This window comes from Enoplosus armatus, chromosome 10, assembly GCF_043641665.1.
Source record: "Enoplosus armatus isolate fEnoArm2 chromosome 10, fEnoArm2.hap1, whole genome shotgun sequence".
NCBI classification, from domain to species: Eukaryota; Metazoa; Chordata; class Actinopteri; order Centrarchiformes; family Enoplosidae; genus Enoplosus; species Enoplosus armatus.
The window spans coordinates 16,963,080-16,980,629 of NC_092189.1; the positions used below are offsets into that span (position 1 = coordinate 16,963,080).

Sequence of the window (17,550 nt, forward strand, 5' to 3'; positions counted from 1 at the left end):
GTCATTTGTTTCACCTAAGTATAAATGGTAAAAGCAGCTATATGATTGTATTTCAGTTGAAAGACTGGACGAAAGTCCTAGTGAGTATTATGTAGATTTGTGCAAGTAGACTTCTGAATAGAAACCCACTAATATTCAGTTTTTATGCAAATCCTAAATGAAGTGTGTGCTCGCCACAAAACTACAAATACACAAGTCAAATCATAGTGACATTATCTGCTAAAATGCAAAGATCTTACAGCTTTGTTGACAGTGATGGACTATGGTGTATTCTGCTGTACTTTGCAGTGATGAGAAGGCATGTTTTTGAGTGGTTTAGACGTGTGGTGGGGTTATAATCGGATAGCAGTTTCATGTGGTTACCTTTTTAATCTATGCATGATGTTTTGTGTGTTGTGAATTAGTGAGCACTTTTATACATTTATACATTCCTATTTGTGTATTCTGAAAAAAAATGACCTCCACAGAACACCACAAGGGTTAACATGTGTGGAGAGCAATTTTTTGCAGTTAGACACAAGTCTTATGACTTCTATTGAACATCCTTGTCAGTCTCTTTTTCTCCCACTGTCTCTTTCTTACACACACATACACACACAGTTTTGCATATACCACTTATCTGTCAGGAAATGTCAGGAAAGAGAGCATCTTGACAGGTTCCTGTTGAACCCAGGTCTCTCATGATATGGTTGTGGTTGCTGTGTCATACAAAGGGGACATCAAGCAAAAAAAAAAGAAAAAAGCATTTTGTCCTAATACACACGTTCATTAGTGTTTATAACTTATTTAATTTTAAAACATGTTGCACTGCCGTGTACACATCGGGGTAGTGACACAGTTGGTGATACTTACGGGTTATAAAGATCACTCTGACAGCCACCCAAGTCAGAAATGGTGAAAATATATTCACATATATGTTATGTTGTGATTAGATGCTTCTATGAGATTGAAATGGTGATTTTGAGGATACACTTTGGCTACTCTTGACTTTTGAGTTGCTGAAAAGTTGCCTTGTGTACAGTAATAAGTGAGTTTTTTAATGGAGTTTTTGAGCCCAATTTCACAACAGATAGTGTCAAATGGTGAGATATAGTATACAGAATTTCACAACCCAATAACACACAAGCAAGTGAGCGGATAAGCGTTAGAAAGTGAGAAAAAAAAAAGCATTTCTCTGCAGAGTGTTAGAGTGTTGTTGTGCTGCGCAGAAACAGAAGTGAATTCTGCAGAATCTAAAAGAGATTGTATAGATTGATAGTTGTCAGTGTGTACGTGATGAACAGCATGAATCATCAGGTATGTAACATGTAACATTTTACATGTGCTAATGAAAGATAATCACATTTGAGAGAGAGATAATGTCAGGCTGAAGTGCTGCAGGCCGCTGGGTTTCTTCTCCCTTCATATTGCAGTGCAACACTGATGCAACTTCCGTATGAGTTTGTCAGCCACCGTGAGTCAACTCCCTTCAAAAAAGACAAAAAAGTATCTCCTTTTGGTAGCCATGATACAGTGAAATGTAGACGTACAGTTTTAGTCGACAGGCTCCAATCAGAGGGAAAGAGAGAGAAGCGATGGTACATCAGTCTATTGATCTGCAGAGTTTGTTGACCTCTACTCAAGTTAGTGATGTGAGAAAACATTAGGCAGTGACGAATCAGGAATGAATAAACGATGTTTCGCAGAATAGGGAACAATGCTGTCTTCTCATCACAGCACAAACAAAATCAACAGGTATTGTCAGTCTAGTGTGAAGAAATGTCGCAGTCCTGGTTAACAGAGAGTCACAGAAGATTCTGGTAGCGTTACAGTTGCAGTTTAGATGAGAGAAGGAAGTGTTCACAAGCTGAAAATAGGCTGAGCTGAAGTGCAAACACATCTGACAGACAATTAGATGTGTGACAAGGGTGAGTGAGCATCTGTCCATGTTTCACCCGGTAATACTATGATTTTAGTGCTTTGTGTACTTTTGTTGTATTTTAAAATATGTGTTTTTGCTGGATGGAAATACCCGTGTGAGTGCTGCTGGGTTGCAACTAAAGCTGACCTTACTTGCCTGTGTCATAGTAGGTGCTAGGTCTACAATCTTGTGCATCGATTTATGTTAAACTGGGATAAATTCTTTTACATGTCAAAGAACCTTTATATTTTTTCCAGCATTTATGATGATTTTCTTCCTGTACTGCCAGTGTTTTCCCAAAATGTCATTTGGAGCGTCTGTTTTTGTTGTGTTAGGAATGAGGGCATGTTTGAGTGCTTTTACAGAGCCTACATTATCCTCCCTTAACAGGCATCTGTGCCCAACTACACTCTCACCAAGCTGTGGTATCAATAGTGGACTGGTCTTGTTATGGGGGCGCAAGTTTCAGTTCAGCACTAGTGGTTAGCAGGTGCTGAAAACAAGACAGAATAAGCTGTCATAAAACTAAAAAGGGACGGCCATTTTATTTTGCTTATCACTGTTATAATGCAGATAAAAATGTAAGTATATGTGTGAGTGTGTGAGGGAATGTATGTGAAAGGGACAGGTAGCCTTGTGATGGTGAGATTGGCTGATATATTATATGATGAGTTTGCCAGTGAGCTAATTTATTTTAGATGTTATTTCAGTGAACAGCAAATACCTGAGAACATACATTTTAATGTGTTACATGAACTTCAGTAAGTGGGTTACTGTATTATTAACTGGGTCGCTGGGTCCTAAAAATATTCATTATGCAATATGCATTTAAAATCAGGTTTTAAAAAAGTAAAAATGTGGGCATGTGTTTGTGTCTGCATTGAGCAAAGTTGTCCTACCAAGCCAGTCAAAGGCGACTACATTTATGTGGCATGAAATACAAAAACCTTTTGGATCCAACTGAATGTGTTTTATCCGATTCACCTTCTCACATCTCAACAATCCAATAAGTGGATAAGAAGTGGAGGAATAATGCCAACCCACCCTATTAGGAATACAGAGTAGACAAGGGACTTTCTCAGCACAAAAGCATTTGGGTCACTGAGCTGGTGTGATGATGACCAAGATACAGTAGCTGAGGGAAACAGATGTTGCCAGCAGGAAAAGCAGGGCTTATGCAAACTACAGCTAATCACACGCTGATACATGCTCGCACTAATGCTGCATATCTCTTCATCTCTGTCCACAACTATACTCTCACATGTTGCAGTGGCATTGCTCTGACTCTCTGAGGAGTGGGTATAAATTAACTTTAAATTCTGTTAAAATACAAAGGAAGTGAAAGCACTGAATAATTCAGTGTGAAGTGCAACATAACCCAAAAGGCCGACTTATATTGCTAAGCTAAGCACAGTGATGGGTCAGTCACAGCTCTCAGCAAAGTGTTTACTGCGCGAGTCGAGGTGTGAATGTGCCAGTCAGTGTTGTCCTGCCACGAAGAAAAGAGCCGGGTGTTAGTGCTGCTATACTACTTTACAAAACCACTAATTATTCCTTGTTCCTGTGTAGATTAATCCTGACTGAATCATGTCAGAAAATATACTGGAAGAAATCTTCATTAAACGATCTCAGCAGAAGAAGAAGACCTCTCCTTTGAACTACAAGGAGAGGTGGTTTGTTCTCACCCAGGACAAAGTAGCCTACTATGATTTTGATCTGGACAAAGGGGTACGTATATGGAACTGCAGAGATCCTTCATTGAGATGATATCATATTTGTGTCAGACTAATGTTTGCTGGCGACCTTAAGAGAGCTGTGCAGTTACATTTGTCTGTTTTTTCCTGACTGTTTCCCCATCTGTGAAGCAGAAGCGAAAAGGTTTGAGAGGATCAGTCGACCTCGAGAAGATCAAGTGTGTAGAGACGGTCCAGCCTGAGCCCAACGCCCCACAAGAGCGCATGTATGCATTCCAGGTAGACATTTTTGTCAATTTACATGTCTAATAGAGAGGGACTCGCCAGAAACGGCCTCATGACAACCATGAAGGTTACAGACAGAAGCTGCATAATATATTTTTTTGCTTTCACTCCTACATCGATGTGTTCAGTGTGGAGATGGAGAAAGTTTTAACAAAGCCGTCCTGTATTTTCATATCAATCACAGCTGCACAATAGCCACTCCTATAGTCGAAAACTATGTAGAAGCTGTAAGAAGCAACACATGGGAGACTTGTAACATGAGACCAAAGTTTTCTCCTCGCAGACAAAAAGTGCCCAATAGTTACTAATGTGAAAGTCAATTGTTAAGAAGTGAAACCCTCTCTCACACTCAAATGAACTAGGGGCTTTCAGTGACGGTGCAGGTGTTACCTCACATGGCAAGGTGGCACGAAAAAGGTGTCTGCCATAAGAGAAACCCCCAAGTCACAGTATTTCAGAGTTTCTGTCTTGAACTACAGTGATGCATGTGTGTATAATTGTTCCTCAGCTTTTGTCACACTTATCGCAATATATTCTGGTATCACGTGTATTTACTGACACTTAAGAAACAGAAAATCACCCAATGTCTTAAAATAATAGACAACTTTGACAAAAGCAGCTGGCATTTTCTTTTTTCATTTTTGCCACAGATCGTTTATGATGAGGGGCCACTCTACATCTTTGCAAAGACTGAGGATGTTCGGGCTCAGTGGATAAAGAAGCTGAAAGAAAGTTAGTATATGCATTCAAATTTACACATGTATCTGGTGTTTATGTGTCTTTTCAGTCACAGTATGTAGAATATTAGACCATATCTTAATATCAAGAGCTAGGTACATATGCAAATGAAAATGTTGATTGAATATAAATGTCCTGTGTATGTATTTGTGTGTGTGTGTGTGTGTGTGTGTGTGTGTGTCCATGCTTGTGCATAGTGGTGCGCTTCAACAAGGATCTCATGCAGAAGTATCATCCTTGTTCCTGGATGGATGGGGTGTGGCTGTGCTGCCAACAAGAAGTTAAACAAGCCATGGGTTGCAAGGTGCTGGACAGTAAGAACGGTGAGAACGAGATTCCCTTTGGTTTCAAATCAACAATCGACAACTAAACTTTAGCCTATGACTAAATTATTTCATTCATATATTATGTCAGGCTTTACATCTAAACCGTCTCGGCGTAGGGGATCCAGGAAACCTCTTCCTCCTACTCCAACAGAGGTATACAACACAGTCCATTTGGAATGATGATTACAGACATTTCAGTCATTTTTTTAATACATCCACTAATCTTATGTTATTTCAGGAGAAGCCTGGTCGGCCTTTACCTCCACAGCCTCCTGAGCCACCTGCCCCCTCTGTAGGCATGACTGTCATAGCAGAGTACAGTTACACACCCATGACGCCCCAAGACCTGGAGCTGAGGAAGGACGAGGAGTACACCATCCTGGAGATGTCTGATTCAAACTGGTGGAGAGCCACAGACAAATATGGGTGAGATGAAAAAAAATGAACACAAGAGGCCAAACTGCTAAAGGAAAATCTATTCATTTTAAATATGAGTTAAAAAAAAAAGAAGCAATGTGTACACTCTAATGACTCTCTGGTGTGAATATACCGACCTACATCCGCATGAAAAACAGTGGGAAATGTGCTGTCCTAAGTATACGATTGCAAAGTCCTGGCTTGCAAAAGGGGAAATATTCATTGAGGCCTTTGAAGCGCATAAATTAAAACAAGAGCATAAAAAGCAGGAGCCAGCATGAATATGTCTGTATGGATGTGTTTTTACTGTATTTGACCAAAGTAGTTTTCCACGCTGCTTCATCCCTTGTGCCATATAAATGATAAAATAAGAACATTTTATAGCATGATCAGTAAAAAATAATTTAAATACTGATCATCTGTAATTTGAATGAATTCAATTTGCATTTAGACTTCTATGAGCAAGAATTTGTTTGTGAGCATCTCACAAACAAATTCTTGCTCATTCTTGCTCACTGGTGTCGGTGAGCGCTTCAGTGTCCAGACAAGATGCACATTTGTTTGTGTATTTGTGTGTGTGCATGTAGACATTATTAATGAATACAATGTGTTTTCTGTTTCAGAAAGGAAGGATATATACCTAGTAATTATGTTGTGGAAGCAGAAAATGGACTTGAAAGATTTGAGTGAGTATGGGTACTAGTGTTACTACTATTTTTATGTTGGCAGATGAATACTTGGTAAAGTTCCTCATCTGTACATGAATGTGGTTTTGATCGCTGAAGCCATAAATGCTGCAAAAATAGCATTCAAGAAAAAGTCACATTTATTTTCACAGCTGGTATTGCAAAAATATGAACCGTAGCCAGGCAGAGAAGCTGTTAAGGACTGAGGTAAACTCAATGACATATGCACCTTTGACACCTACAAATTAGTCAAATTTAGCTGGACTTGAAACTTCTGAAATATACGTTTCTGTGTTGTTTCCCAGAACAAAGACGGGGGCTTCTTGGTACGGGACTCGAGCAAGGCCGGGAAATACACCGTGTCTTTGTTCAGTAAGGGTGGCGGGTGAGTAAGCTCAGTGGTGTTAAACACTGCTGCACGGTGCACCATTTGTATACTGTATCCTCTGGCTCCAGCCGTGCATGAGCGTATCAAAAGAAGAACTGTTTGTAATGAAAGCGGAAACAGTGGGCCACAGAGGGAGAGAGATGTAAATTATTCATGCAAAACCTGGACTAATCTGCCCGCAGAACTTTTTCATCGCAGGGCTCTAAGACTGAACTGTATTGTGGATAACACTGAGAAGATATTACCTACTCGTGCATACATGATAAATGATGTTCCTGTCGATGAAAACCTGTTCACTAAATCTACTTTAAGTTGCTCTTCCTTTTCTCTCTGCAGGGAAACTGGTGGAAGCTGCCGACATTATAACATCTGCACCGCCCCACAGGGCCAGTTTTACCTGGCAGAGAAGCATAATTTCAACTCCATCCCAGAGCTTATCAACTACCACCAGCACAATGCAGCAGGTTAATACAGTAGCTGTTAATATATGGATATCGCATAAAGCAGTTTTTAGATTTGAATTCTTTGGCATTTGGCATACAATTAAAACAGGAAACAGGAAATGACCCAACAGGGCAGAAGGCAACAAAATACAGGCACACAAACAGGATATAAAAAGATGGATACAGTCAAAGTCTATACATCAAGAATGTTAACCTTACAGGTAATGATGTGGCTTTGTTATCTCCCTCACTAGGTATGGTAAGCAGGCTGAAATACATTGTAACTAACCGGGCGCGGCCTCCATCAACAGCTGGGCTTGGCTATGGTAAGAGTATCAGTATGACTTGAACCACAGATGTTAAATACACCTGCTTACTTGGCTTCTGAATATATTCTCTTGTTAATCATAATGTCTGGTGATTAACCTCTGGTGACTGATTAGAAATCTGTGTGTGAGAGAAACCACCAATTTCTCTGAAATTGAATAAAGGCTGCATCTATTAACAGAATGATCATTCGTTAATAGCGTTTCGGAGAACAAGCACATTTGTTGAAAGAAATGAGTCTGAGAGTTAGATGAGAAGATTGATAACATTTGCATGTTTGAACAGTAAATATGAAGCTGGAGCTGACAGGTGCTTAGCTTAGCTTAGCATAAAGATAGCAGGGGGAAACAGCTACCCTGACTTTGTGCAAAGGTAACAAAATCTGCCTACCAGCACCTCTAAACCTAATTAACACGTTATATATGTTTGTTTAATCCATACAAAATAGGTGTAAAAACATCACTTGGTTTTACAGGGGGTCATGTGAGGGACTATTTTTTGGCCTGGAGCAGTAACCTCCTGGAGTCTTGTCATGAAGTAAAGAAGTCGCCAGGCAACTGGTGGAGTCACAAAACCTCCATTAAAATCCCAACATGTTGTTTCTTCACTTTTTTTATGGATTAAACAAATAAAATAAAATGTGTTAATTATTGAGCCTTAGAGGTGCTGGTAGGCAGACTTTGTTAACTTTAGACAGAGTCAGGTTAGCTGTTTCCCACCGTTTCCAGTCTTCATGCAAAGCTTAACAGCTGCTGGACACAGTTTCATATAGATATGATATCAGTCTTCTCCTCTAACCCTCGGCAAGAGAGCTAAACAGCGTATTTCCCAAACTGTCGAGCTCTGCCTTTAAAGTGGATGCTGAAAGTAAAAAAGTGCTCCTCCATTCTCTCTTGTTTGCTCCAGGTGTGTGGGAGATTGACCCCCGTTACCTCACCTTCATCAAGGAGCTGGGCACTGGTCAGTTTGGAGTGGTGAAGTATGGGAAGTGGCAAGGTCAGCATGATGTTGCCATTAAGATGATTAAAGAGGGCTCCATGTCTGAAGATGATTTCATAGAAGAAGCCAAAATCATGATGTAAGCAAAACTAAATGAGTCTTTTGAATTTGAAAATTCATTCAGCTGCTACACTTTGAAGTGACTGCTGTCGAAATTATAATGATGATTTTCCGTGCCAGACTAACTGATGTGTCACACTGGGAAGTGTAGTTTCTTTAACTGCTATGAGGAAAACCAACTCATAATACCTAACTTCCTTCTCCTTTTGCTCAAACCAGGAAACTTCGCCATGAGAACCTGGTCCAGCTGTACGGCGTGTGCACCAAACAGAGGCCCATTTATATAGTGACTGAGTTCCTTTCCAATGGCTGCCTGCTGACGTACCTCAGGGAGGGCCTGAAGCAGCACCCAACAGCTGTCCAGCTCCTAGAGATGTGTAAAGACGTCTCTGAGGGCATGGCCTATCTTGAGTCGAAGCAGTACATCCACAGAGACCTGGTGAGAAACATAGATCTGTGCAACACACATCCCAGTACATTTCTAGATCATTGTATCATGTCATGTTGAGATATACTGGGATTAGGTTTTAAAAATAACAGTAAATGTTTAATGATTACACTTAAATCAAGAGTGTTGTTCGTTTTGTCCTCAGGCTGCCAGGAACTGTTTAGTAGATGGCAATGGCACTGTCAAAGTCACTGACTTTGGACTATCAAGGTAAAATACTTCATATAAATTAGAAATTATAGGACAAGTACTTTTTGTGTAGTTAAGTACATTTCTTAGGTGCTTTCTAGGTACTTTACTTGAGTATTTATTTATGCTTTTGACTCCACTACATTTTAGAGGGAAACATACTTTACAGTTTTAGTAACTAGTTACTTTGTATATTAAGATTTCACATACAAATGAATGCATACTGTAAGTAATAATAGCCAATATTAATACATATAATAATATAACACTCACAGGGGACATTTTTTCTTCACAATTAGTATGTTTGAATCTTGAAGGACATTTAGTTGACAATACTTTTTCAGACCTTTTACGAGTATGGAATATTTTCACATTGTGGTATTTGTACTTTTAAGTAAAGGATCTGAATATTGCTTCCACCACTGCCTTAGGTATGTCTTAGATGATGAGTACACAAGCTCAGCAGGTTCCAAGTTTCCTGTTCGCTGGTCTCCTCCTGAGGTCCTCCTCTACTGCAAATTCAGCAGCAAGTCAGACATATGGGCATATGGTGAGTAAACACAATGTACAGGATGTTTTTCAGTTTTGACTATTCGTTTCCATACAGCATTTCTGCTCAATTACAAGTGTAATATATGTTTAAATGTCTTCACAAACTATGAATTCAAATCTGTATTAAAGTCTCATAAGCATTTTTCACCACATTAACTATTTCTATGAATACTTAGGGGTTCTTATGTGGGAGGTGTACACTTTGGGACGACTTCCGTATGAACGCCTTAACAACACCGAAATAGTGGATCAGGTGTCCCGGGGCCTGCGCCTCTTCCGCCCCCAGCTGGCCAATGAAAAGGTCTACAGCATTATGACAAGCTGTTGGCTTGATGTAAGTGGATTTTGTCTCACGTTGTGGGCCTCAGTAGAGGTGATGACCTTGTACAGAATGATGATAGTAAATATTTTCTGAAAAACGATCTCACAGCTTCTCTTTGTTTTGTTTTCAGAAAGCAGATGAGAGACCCACCTTTGAGGAGCTGGCAGTGACTGTTCAGGATTTGCTGTACGAGCTCCAGTAGATCTCGAAATAATTCACACCAGCACACACACACACACACACACACACACATAAACAGTTCACTCTCATCCCCACTCAGCAGCATCTACTTATGTCGCTGGAAAGTTAACACACTCATTAAAACAGTCAACAGCTCGAATATGGGACTGCACAGCCACACTGAGGTCCTCTGTAATGTGAATATGTGTAATGTGAATGTCACTATAACTCACTGATTAGAATAGCATCACTATCACATTATTAGAAAGACAGTCCTACAGACTAGCATTTAAAATGTGTATATTTTATTGAAGATCTATATTGTGTTCTGTGTATTGTATTATGTGGAATCATTGTGAAATGTAGACACCTTTGCATGTGGAAACAAGTTTCGTGAGAACATATCTATTGCACAAATAAAAGCCAAGTATGCCAGGCTTTGAAGTGACTGAAACATCATGTGAAATGAAGTGTGTGTGTCCAAACATCTGACAGAGCTGTTGTTCTTGCTCTAATCAAATATGACATGTTTTTAATGCAACAGCGTTTTTGCATAAATTGGTATTAGCTTGAGTTGTTTTATTAAATAGTTCATATATGAATATAGCTGTTTAAAAAGTTACGTATGTATGATGACGACAAACGTCAGAAGAACGCGCTCTGTAATTGGTTGAACTGCTTCCCGTTTCCCGTCGTCCATACATACACGTGAAGGTCAGCAATAGAGCCTTACGGCATTCATAATTAGAAAGATATTGCTCCTTCGACCTCTTTTTAGCGAAATATGGACGGCCAGGGAGCGACAGCCGACCCTCAGCTCCAGCACTTCATCGAAATCGAGTCTCAAAAGCAAAGATTTCAGCAGCTGGTGCATCAAATGACGGAGGTTTGCTGGGTAAGATCAGCTTTAAGCTAGCAGTTCCGCTCTGCAGTTTGCCTGTAGCTATTACTGGTAGCTATCTTGTCTTACATTGACATAAAAAGTTGCAGCTATGTGTTTTATTTGCTGTGGTCGAATAAGTATGTCCAAATATGCACATAAGGCCACACGTAGCCCCATCTGTGACCCAAGCACTCCGTCTGTCCCCCACGGGATTCGGTCTTATAGCGTTCCCTAGGAGACGTTATTTTTTCCTGTCATTCGTCCGCAGGTTGTATCTTCAGGTGTCTTCGTGGTCCTAGACATGTCTACTATCTGCCCGGAATGATAAAATGTTTGCGAAACAAATGATTAAATCCAATATTTCCCTCGACTGCGATGGCCACTACCAGCGCCTAGCCATAGCTAGCGCCTCGGAGAAGAAGAGCCGAGCGGTACGCCAGTGTGTGGAAATGTTGGATTTAAACGTTGGTTTCGTCCATGGCAAACATTTTATCATGCCGGACTGAAAGTAGACACCTGTGAGATCACGAAAATACCCCTGGGGACACCGCCTGTTGCAATGTAACGCGTATAAAATAGTTTTAACTTTGTTGAACTTTATGCGACCACATCACGAAGTAACGTACGAGTGCTGAGGTCACAGCTGGGACAAGGCCACGCGCTACTGTAATACAACCATTACTTGCTGTAACGTTCATCACGCTTTGAACAGACGAGCCCTTGTTGTAAATGCCTTGTATCCTCCGTTGCCCTTCGCCTGAATTGTTCCGTCTCTGTCTCCAGGAGAAATGTATGGATAAACCCGGGCCAAAGCTGGACTCCAGGACAGAAGTGTGCTTCGTTAACTGCGTGGAGCGATTTATTGACACCAGCCAGTTTATCCTAAACAGACTAGAACAGACTCAGAAGAGCAGGGGCTCTTTCTCTGACACCATGTTAGACTAAAAACTGTCAACTGAAAGGACAGCAAGACACATGCACGCGGGCCCCTGCTCTGTGACGAGGCCGTTTGGTCCTGACGCATCTGTCTGTATGTTGCAGAAATGTCCCTCCAACTGGAAAAAGGAGCAACATCAAGTGTTACTTTTGATACAAGTGCCTGAGATTTACATCATGCATGGACTCATGCAGAGGTCTAGGGTTTTATTTGTCCTCCACTTTGCAGGATAAAAGTGTTGCAAAACGCTTAGGTTGTGGTCTGTTGCTAGTTTATGCTGGATTTGTTTGCCAAGTCAGTTCACTGGTCAAACGGAGCTTGAATGTGTTAATATCCACTCCTTTAACTAGTGGGTTAAGTGTGGGAGATGCAAGAAGATGGATGCATCTGGGACATTCGGCTTGCCAGCTGTTTTTGACAGCCACAAGGACTTCATCATACACTCTGCTGTAATTTAACAGAACTAACAATGTCTTGACTGAAGAGGCGTGAGGTTCTGGACTGTACATATGCAATAAACATAATGCCAAATAATTCTGTCTTCTGTTTTTGTAAAAGTGTGTAGTGTCAAGTTATGTTGTAGTTATGTTTTAATCAGCACTCTTATACACACAAAGTACAGTTACATCAAAGATAGGTTACAGCTTGGCACGTTTGGTATTAATTTATATACGGAAAGAATATTCTTTGGTGCGGTTTGTATATAATACTGAGGTATTACAGTTACATTACAACTCAGGAATTATTCAAACAAAATGATTGAAATGCATTCAGGGTTTTCTGCCTTTACACTGGTTGTAAAATCATACATTTCTACAATATATGCTTGGGTTAAAAGTGCAAAACTATGAATAAGGTTATTGTGTTCAGTAACAAGTCAAGTAACAATCTTCCTTATGCAGGCTACATTTTTAAACTTTAAAAGAAATGTGCACAGCAGTGCAACAGACATTCATATTGATATAAATTATTCTAGAGATTATAATTCTGTCCTGTTCCTGTTTTATTTTAACCAAAGGAAAAAGCTGTGGATGTACAATCATTTCATCAATTAAAGGTACTATGTGGAGTTTGTTTTTACATGTATTTATCACTTTTTATCAACCAACACCCACCAAAACAGAGTCCAACACAAAGACACAGACAAATTACTACCTTGCCAACGTAGCAAAGCTTGCCCTTTACAAATTACTTTATCAGCTGCATTACTTCAAAATTACAAAGCGAGGACTTTCTGAAAACTCCACATAGAACCTGTAAGAATGTAGATTTTATATGAAATCCAGTGTGCTGACAGGGACATTAGGCTCACTTTAGGCAACTTTGTTCATCCAGTGCATACTGCATTGTGTAAGACAGACTCAAAATTCAGATTTAGTAAACTAACTTGTCACATTGTAAAACTGTGATGTGCATTAAAGCTTCAGAATTGCAATAAGCATTTTTTCTAAGAAATGACAACACTGTTGGTCCTCCTTAAGGAACTCTCTGGTGTGTACCCCACCCCCCTTTTGAGCCTCCTTCTCTGGACAGCTTCATCTCATCCTCTGCTTGCGTGTCATGGCTGGGAAGAGCCACGTAAGGCTGGTGCCTCCATGGAAAGCCCTGAGGACCCTTCCTCAGGTAGAGTGGGAGGGAATCCCAGCTAAATGTAATGTCCTTGAAGGCATGGAGGAGGAAGATCCCCAAAATGATGGTGAGGAACCCGCTAATCGTTCCCACTACTCCGTCAGTGGTCATACTCAACCATTCCTTGAAGAGGATGGCTGAGCAGGCCATGACAGAGGTGGTGAAGAAGACGTAGTAGATGGGAGTGACTATGGAGGTGTTAAAGATGTCGAGGGCTTTGTTCAGGTAACTGATTTGAACGCTGACACAGATTACCAGGCAGATGACTAAGGACCAGAACAGGGGCTCCTTCAGCACTGCTGTCCCAGCAAACAGCTCCTTAATACCAATGCCCAGGCCCTTGACACAAGACACAGAGAGGGAGCCAATCACAGAGCAGATCAGGATGTAGACCATCACACTCTTCTGTCCAAAACGTGGAGCCACAGCAAAGATAAGAACCAGGCTGCTTCCCACAACGCACACAGCAAACACAATGAAACCTAGTGGGAGCATTCAAGAATGAGTTAGTACCCTGAAGAACGTCCATCCAAACCTTATCTAGAATTCACAATTCCACAGCATGGTTAATGAGATCACACTGATGAAGGGCTGGTCCTACCTGGGTCTCTGAGCTTCTCAGCCATGGCACTGAGGGAAGCAACCTCCTCTTCCTGCGGGGCATGGATCACCATCACTGTGGAGCCCAGGACGCACAGCAAACAACCAATCTTCCCATGCACATTCAGCCTCTCATTCAGAAAGTAGGAGGAGAGCACGGCACTGGAAAGAAAAACAAATGATGCAGATAGAGAGAGTTAACACAAATGTTGTTACTACATATTAAACAGATTAGTCTGGTGATTGACTTCCCTCTAATCTCACTTTTACATTTTCAGGCCAGTAATAAAAATTCAAATCAAAAAGTCAGAGAGAAAAAACTTTTGTTCTCCTAATACTTTTCCACAGTAAGGCCCTAACCTAAGATCACAAGTAAATATGTTATTTTTTGTATTTACGTCGCCTGGTTGGTGTACATGAGATCGACTCAAAAATAAACTGCCAGTGTTGTTCATGGTAATGAAGGAACGTGTCACCCAGTGCAACAATGTGGCTCATTGATGTGTTTTTAATAGTTTCTGGACAACAATGGAGGTCTACAACATAAAGGAATAAGCTATATCAGGCTTTAGCAATACAATAGTTGTTGGTGGGATTGATTATTTGCTGGTTTTGGTCTTTTAATTATTGACAATAGGACACGTTATAAAAATATAGAACCACCAGACTTATCCTTAAGTATTGAGAAGACTAGGAGTATCTGTATCACACTGAGCCAATGTCTGATAAGTTGTGATAATATTCAATGGGATGGAAAACTCAAAAAAACAGAAAACAAAATTACCTTACAAGTACACTCAATGCTCCAAGGGGAGTCACCAGTGTGGCCGGCGCAAATGCATATGCAGCGAAGTTAGCGGCCTCTCCAGCTCCCACTACAATATAAACATGACCATCAGTGTCCACAAATTCATAGCTGTTGCAGCTGGTAAAACATTGAAAAATTATTCTCTTCCAACCCACATTTGCAAATGTGCTCTTTTAAGGAATGTGCACTTCAAATGATTTGGTGTGGGTGCTGCATCTACCAGCCAAAATACCAAACCCACAAGAGCCTAGTTTCCCCCTTGAAAAACAAAGACCACAATGTTTCTGGGGCATGGCTGGTAAGCAGCATAACCAAATGGAAGAAAAAAAAATAGCCGACCATGTCAGCCATTTTGTAGTCTGTAAATCACTCACTTACTTGAAATCAGTCCTGCCCACCACAGCCATTCCTTTAGGTAAGCATACCCCCCTTGACCTGTAAGATACAGAACAGAAAACTGGCCTTAAATGTTAAGTTTAACTCAAGTACAGTGTTTAGATGCTTGTACTTTACTTGAGTATTTCCATTTTGTGCTACTTTATACTTCACTACATTTCAGGGGGAAATATTATACATTTTACTCATCACATTTGACTGAAAGCTACAGTATAGTGACTTAACATTTTACATACAAAACATATGAGCTTACAAAATATGATCCATTATTGTAGATTAAACTATCCAAAATATGTTAAGCTCCACCTCAACCAGCTACAACAGTAAACTGTCGCAGACACAGTAATACATCAGTAATAATCTAGTAATATAATACAAAATTATAAAGCTGCAATGATTAGTCAGTTAATTGATTAGTCAACTGACAGATTTGATGCTTGTTTTTTTCGTATGTGATTGCTAACTCAGTATCTTTGGGTGTTGGACTGATTGGAATCAAACAATGAATCCATTAATAGAGAAAATAATCAACAGATTAATAATACTAATATAATACTGACAGGGGCCGTTCTGCTGCATAATGAGTACTTTTACTTATGATACTTGATCATGACACTTCCATACTGCATAGCTACATACTTTGAATGTAACAGTTAACGTTAGGGCTTTAACTTGTAACGCTAATGGAGTATATTACATTATGGTACTGTCAGATACTTGTTACTTAACTTAAGGTTCTGAGTATTTCTTTTTCTTTCTTTTTAAGATTGCTAAACTTAAGTTTCATTTTAATAAAACTTCCCGTACCTGCTCGCATTGAACCCTTGCTGGCCAATCGCAGCAGGCCTTTCTTCTTCAGGATGAAACTTGCACCGATAAAAGCACTGGAGCTCACAGCCAGTGAGAGACCGATGTAGAAGTCCAAACGGTTCACTTCCATCTGAAACAACGGATAAAACAAAATGACGTCCCTGCGTATGCTAAAATAACCGAACTTCTACGAGAAACGGAGCTTTCGTTAACTTTTGCAGGAGTCTAGCAACAGGCAACCCATGTTTAAATCACATGATAGGCTGGCTCTCTCTACTGCGACGATGCTGAAACTTAGCTTTTTAGACGGCTAGAGATGCCAAGAAATGGAAAACTAACGGCGACTTTATATTGGTTTTGATTTAGTTCAGTCTAATACACAATTTAACTGCCGCTTTACGTTTCAGTGTGTAAAATGTTTTACCTCCGTTGTCACGTCAACCCCATTCGTCGTCGTCCCTGACTGCAGGAAGTGAGGCAGCTGATTGGCTGGCCGTCGCCCCGGTACTTCCTGGTCAGACTTGGACGCTTTTTTCCAGCCCTGTCACTGTTTATGCTATACCTTGAGGTTCAAATTTGGTTAATGTATTTAATTTCTAAACCTACAGTTTCAAGATAAATAGGTTATCAATCTCATGATAAAACTTAGTCATAACGGTACAAAACACTTAACTAACGCATAACTGAAGCGCAATTCATGATGATACAGCATACAACATACAGCAACATTTGCATTTGACTACCAGTTTGATAAAAGCGCAACTCCTTATTACCAGCCCTTTTAATCAGTGTGGTGGACTCCAAAAGTTGTCTTGTAACTACATAACCCCAATTAAAGAGTTTCTAAGTTTCATAAACAAATGTTGATTTCTCTCTTAAAATTGATATTAAGCAAAATCCCCCCCCCCCCCCATGCTTGCATTATTATATAACAACCACTACATTTTATGTAAAAGCATAATTGGAGTAGTAGTGGCAGTAACTTTATCATTACTATGTTCTTATGAATTATCAAGGTAATCTGTATGTATATGAAACGGTCTCTGAGGTAAAAGAAATTACAATCAACAAAAAAGAATATGAAAGGGTCTCACAATGGATTACAGTAACACTATTATACTGGCTTTTTTTGCAGTAGGGCTCACTGTGGACAAATCCCCAAAATCTGTATTGAAGGAATACATATCTATGACTGAAGGTGTAACTATTTGCATATAACAAGGACCATTACAATGTACAGTACTGTCTATCATCCTAAACTATCTGCTTCTGGTCAATAGAATTCCCTTTGGAAAGACTCCCCAGAATCTTTACAAAAAAAATGGATTAAATCAAACAGGTTAAATCAAAAATACTTTTATCCAAGTAAAAGTCCATAAGTAAATATAAAGATGTTTCTCTGTTGTGCTCTAAACTAGAATCAATATTGCACTCAATACATGGTTTTATTTGTATCTGCTTATGCTAACAACAGAATGGTTGATGACTGTATAAAACATTTGTCTGCTAGAACAACAAACAATGCTCCCAAAC

At 39.9% G+C, this 17,550-nt stretch overlaps 3 protein-coding genes across 3 annotated transcripts; 2 read left to right on the forward strand and 1 right to left on the reverse strand.

Moving 5' to 3' along the window:
- Positions 1–1,442: 1,442 nt before the first annotated feature.
- btk (Bruton agammaglobulinemia tyrosine kinase) lies at positions 1,443–10,411 on the forward strand. Its single transcript, XM_070912921.1, has 18 exons — positions 1,443–1,453; positions 3,470–3,628; positions 3,769–3,873; positions 4,530–4,611; positions 4,815–4,940; positions 5,032–5,096; positions 5,182–5,369; positions 5,984–6,046; positions 6,199–6,253; positions 6,352–6,431; positions 6,771–6,898; positions 7,132–7,203; positions 8,111–8,282; positions 8,483–8,702; positions 8,857–8,921; positions 9,332–9,450; positions 9,629–9,786; positions 9,905–10,411. Exons 2-18 carry the CDS (start codon positions 3,488–3,490, stop codon positions 9,974–9,976), a joined length of 1,911 nt encoding a protein of 636 aa, XP_070769022.1. The 5' UTR covers positions 1,443–1,453; positions 3,470–3,487; the 3' UTR covers positions 9,977–10,411.
- Positions 10,412–10,667: 256 nt separating this feature from the next.
- On the forward strand, positions 10,668–12,308 carry timm8a (translocase of inner mitochondrial membrane 8 homolog A (yeast)). The gene is made up of 2 exons (XM_070913399.1): positions 10,668–10,849; positions 11,621–12,308. Exons 1-2 carry the CDS (start codon positions 10,739–10,741, stop codon positions 11,780–11,782), a joined length of 273 nt encoding a protein of 90 aa, XP_070769500.1. The 5' UTR covers positions 10,668–10,738; the 3' UTR covers positions 11,783–12,308.
- A 50-nt stretch (positions 12,309–12,358) lies between these two features.
- Positions 12,359–16,464, reverse strand: LOC139291159 (magnesium transporter NIPA2). The gene is made up of 6 exons (XM_070913099.1): positions 16,442–16,464; positions 16,015–16,147; positions 15,190–15,246; positions 14,788–14,878; positions 14,005–14,165; positions 12,359–13,885 (listed from the first exon to the last, which is right to left on the reverse strand). The coding sequence occupies exons 2-6, from the start codon at positions 16,145–16,147 to the stop codon at positions 13,251–13,253; spliced, it is 1,077 nt and encodes a 358-aa protein (XP_070769200.1). The 5' UTR covers positions 16,442–16,464; the 3' UTR covers positions 12,359–13,250.
- Positions 16,465–17,550: the final 1,086 nt, after the last annotated feature.

Coding starts and splice junctions, on each gene's coding strand:
- btk (XM_070912921.1), top strand. CDS start 3,488: ATGTCAGAAAATATACTGGAAGAAATCTTCATTAAACGATCTCAGCAG. Junction 6,047..6,198: donor AATGGACTTGAAAGATTTGA/GTGAGTATGGGT, acceptor TTATTTTCACAG/CTGGTATTGCAAAAATATGA. Junction 7,204..8,110: donor AACAGCTGGGCTTGGCTATG/GTAAGAGTATCA, acceptor TGTTTGCTCCAG/GTGTGTGGGAGATTGACCCC.
- timm8a (XM_070913399.1), top strand. CDS start 10,739: ATGGACGGCCAGGGAGCGACAGCCGACCCTCAGCTCCAGCACTTCATC. Junction 10,850..11,620: donor AAATGACGGAGGTTTGCTGG/GTAAGATCAGCT, acceptor CTCTGTCTCCAG/GAGAAATGTATGGATAAACC.
- LOC139291159 (XM_070913099.1), bottom strand. CDS start 16,147: ATGGAAGTGAACCGTTTGGACTTCTACATCGGTCTCTCACTGGCTGTG. Junction 14,166..14,787: donor GCATTGAGTGTACTTGTAAG/GTAATTTTGTTT, acceptor TTTTCTTTCCAG/TGCCGTGCTCTCCTCCTACT. Junction 13,886..14,004: donor TGAGAAGCTCAGAGACCCAG/GTAGGACCAGCC, acceptor TGCTCCCACTAG/GTTTCATTGTGTTTGCTGTG.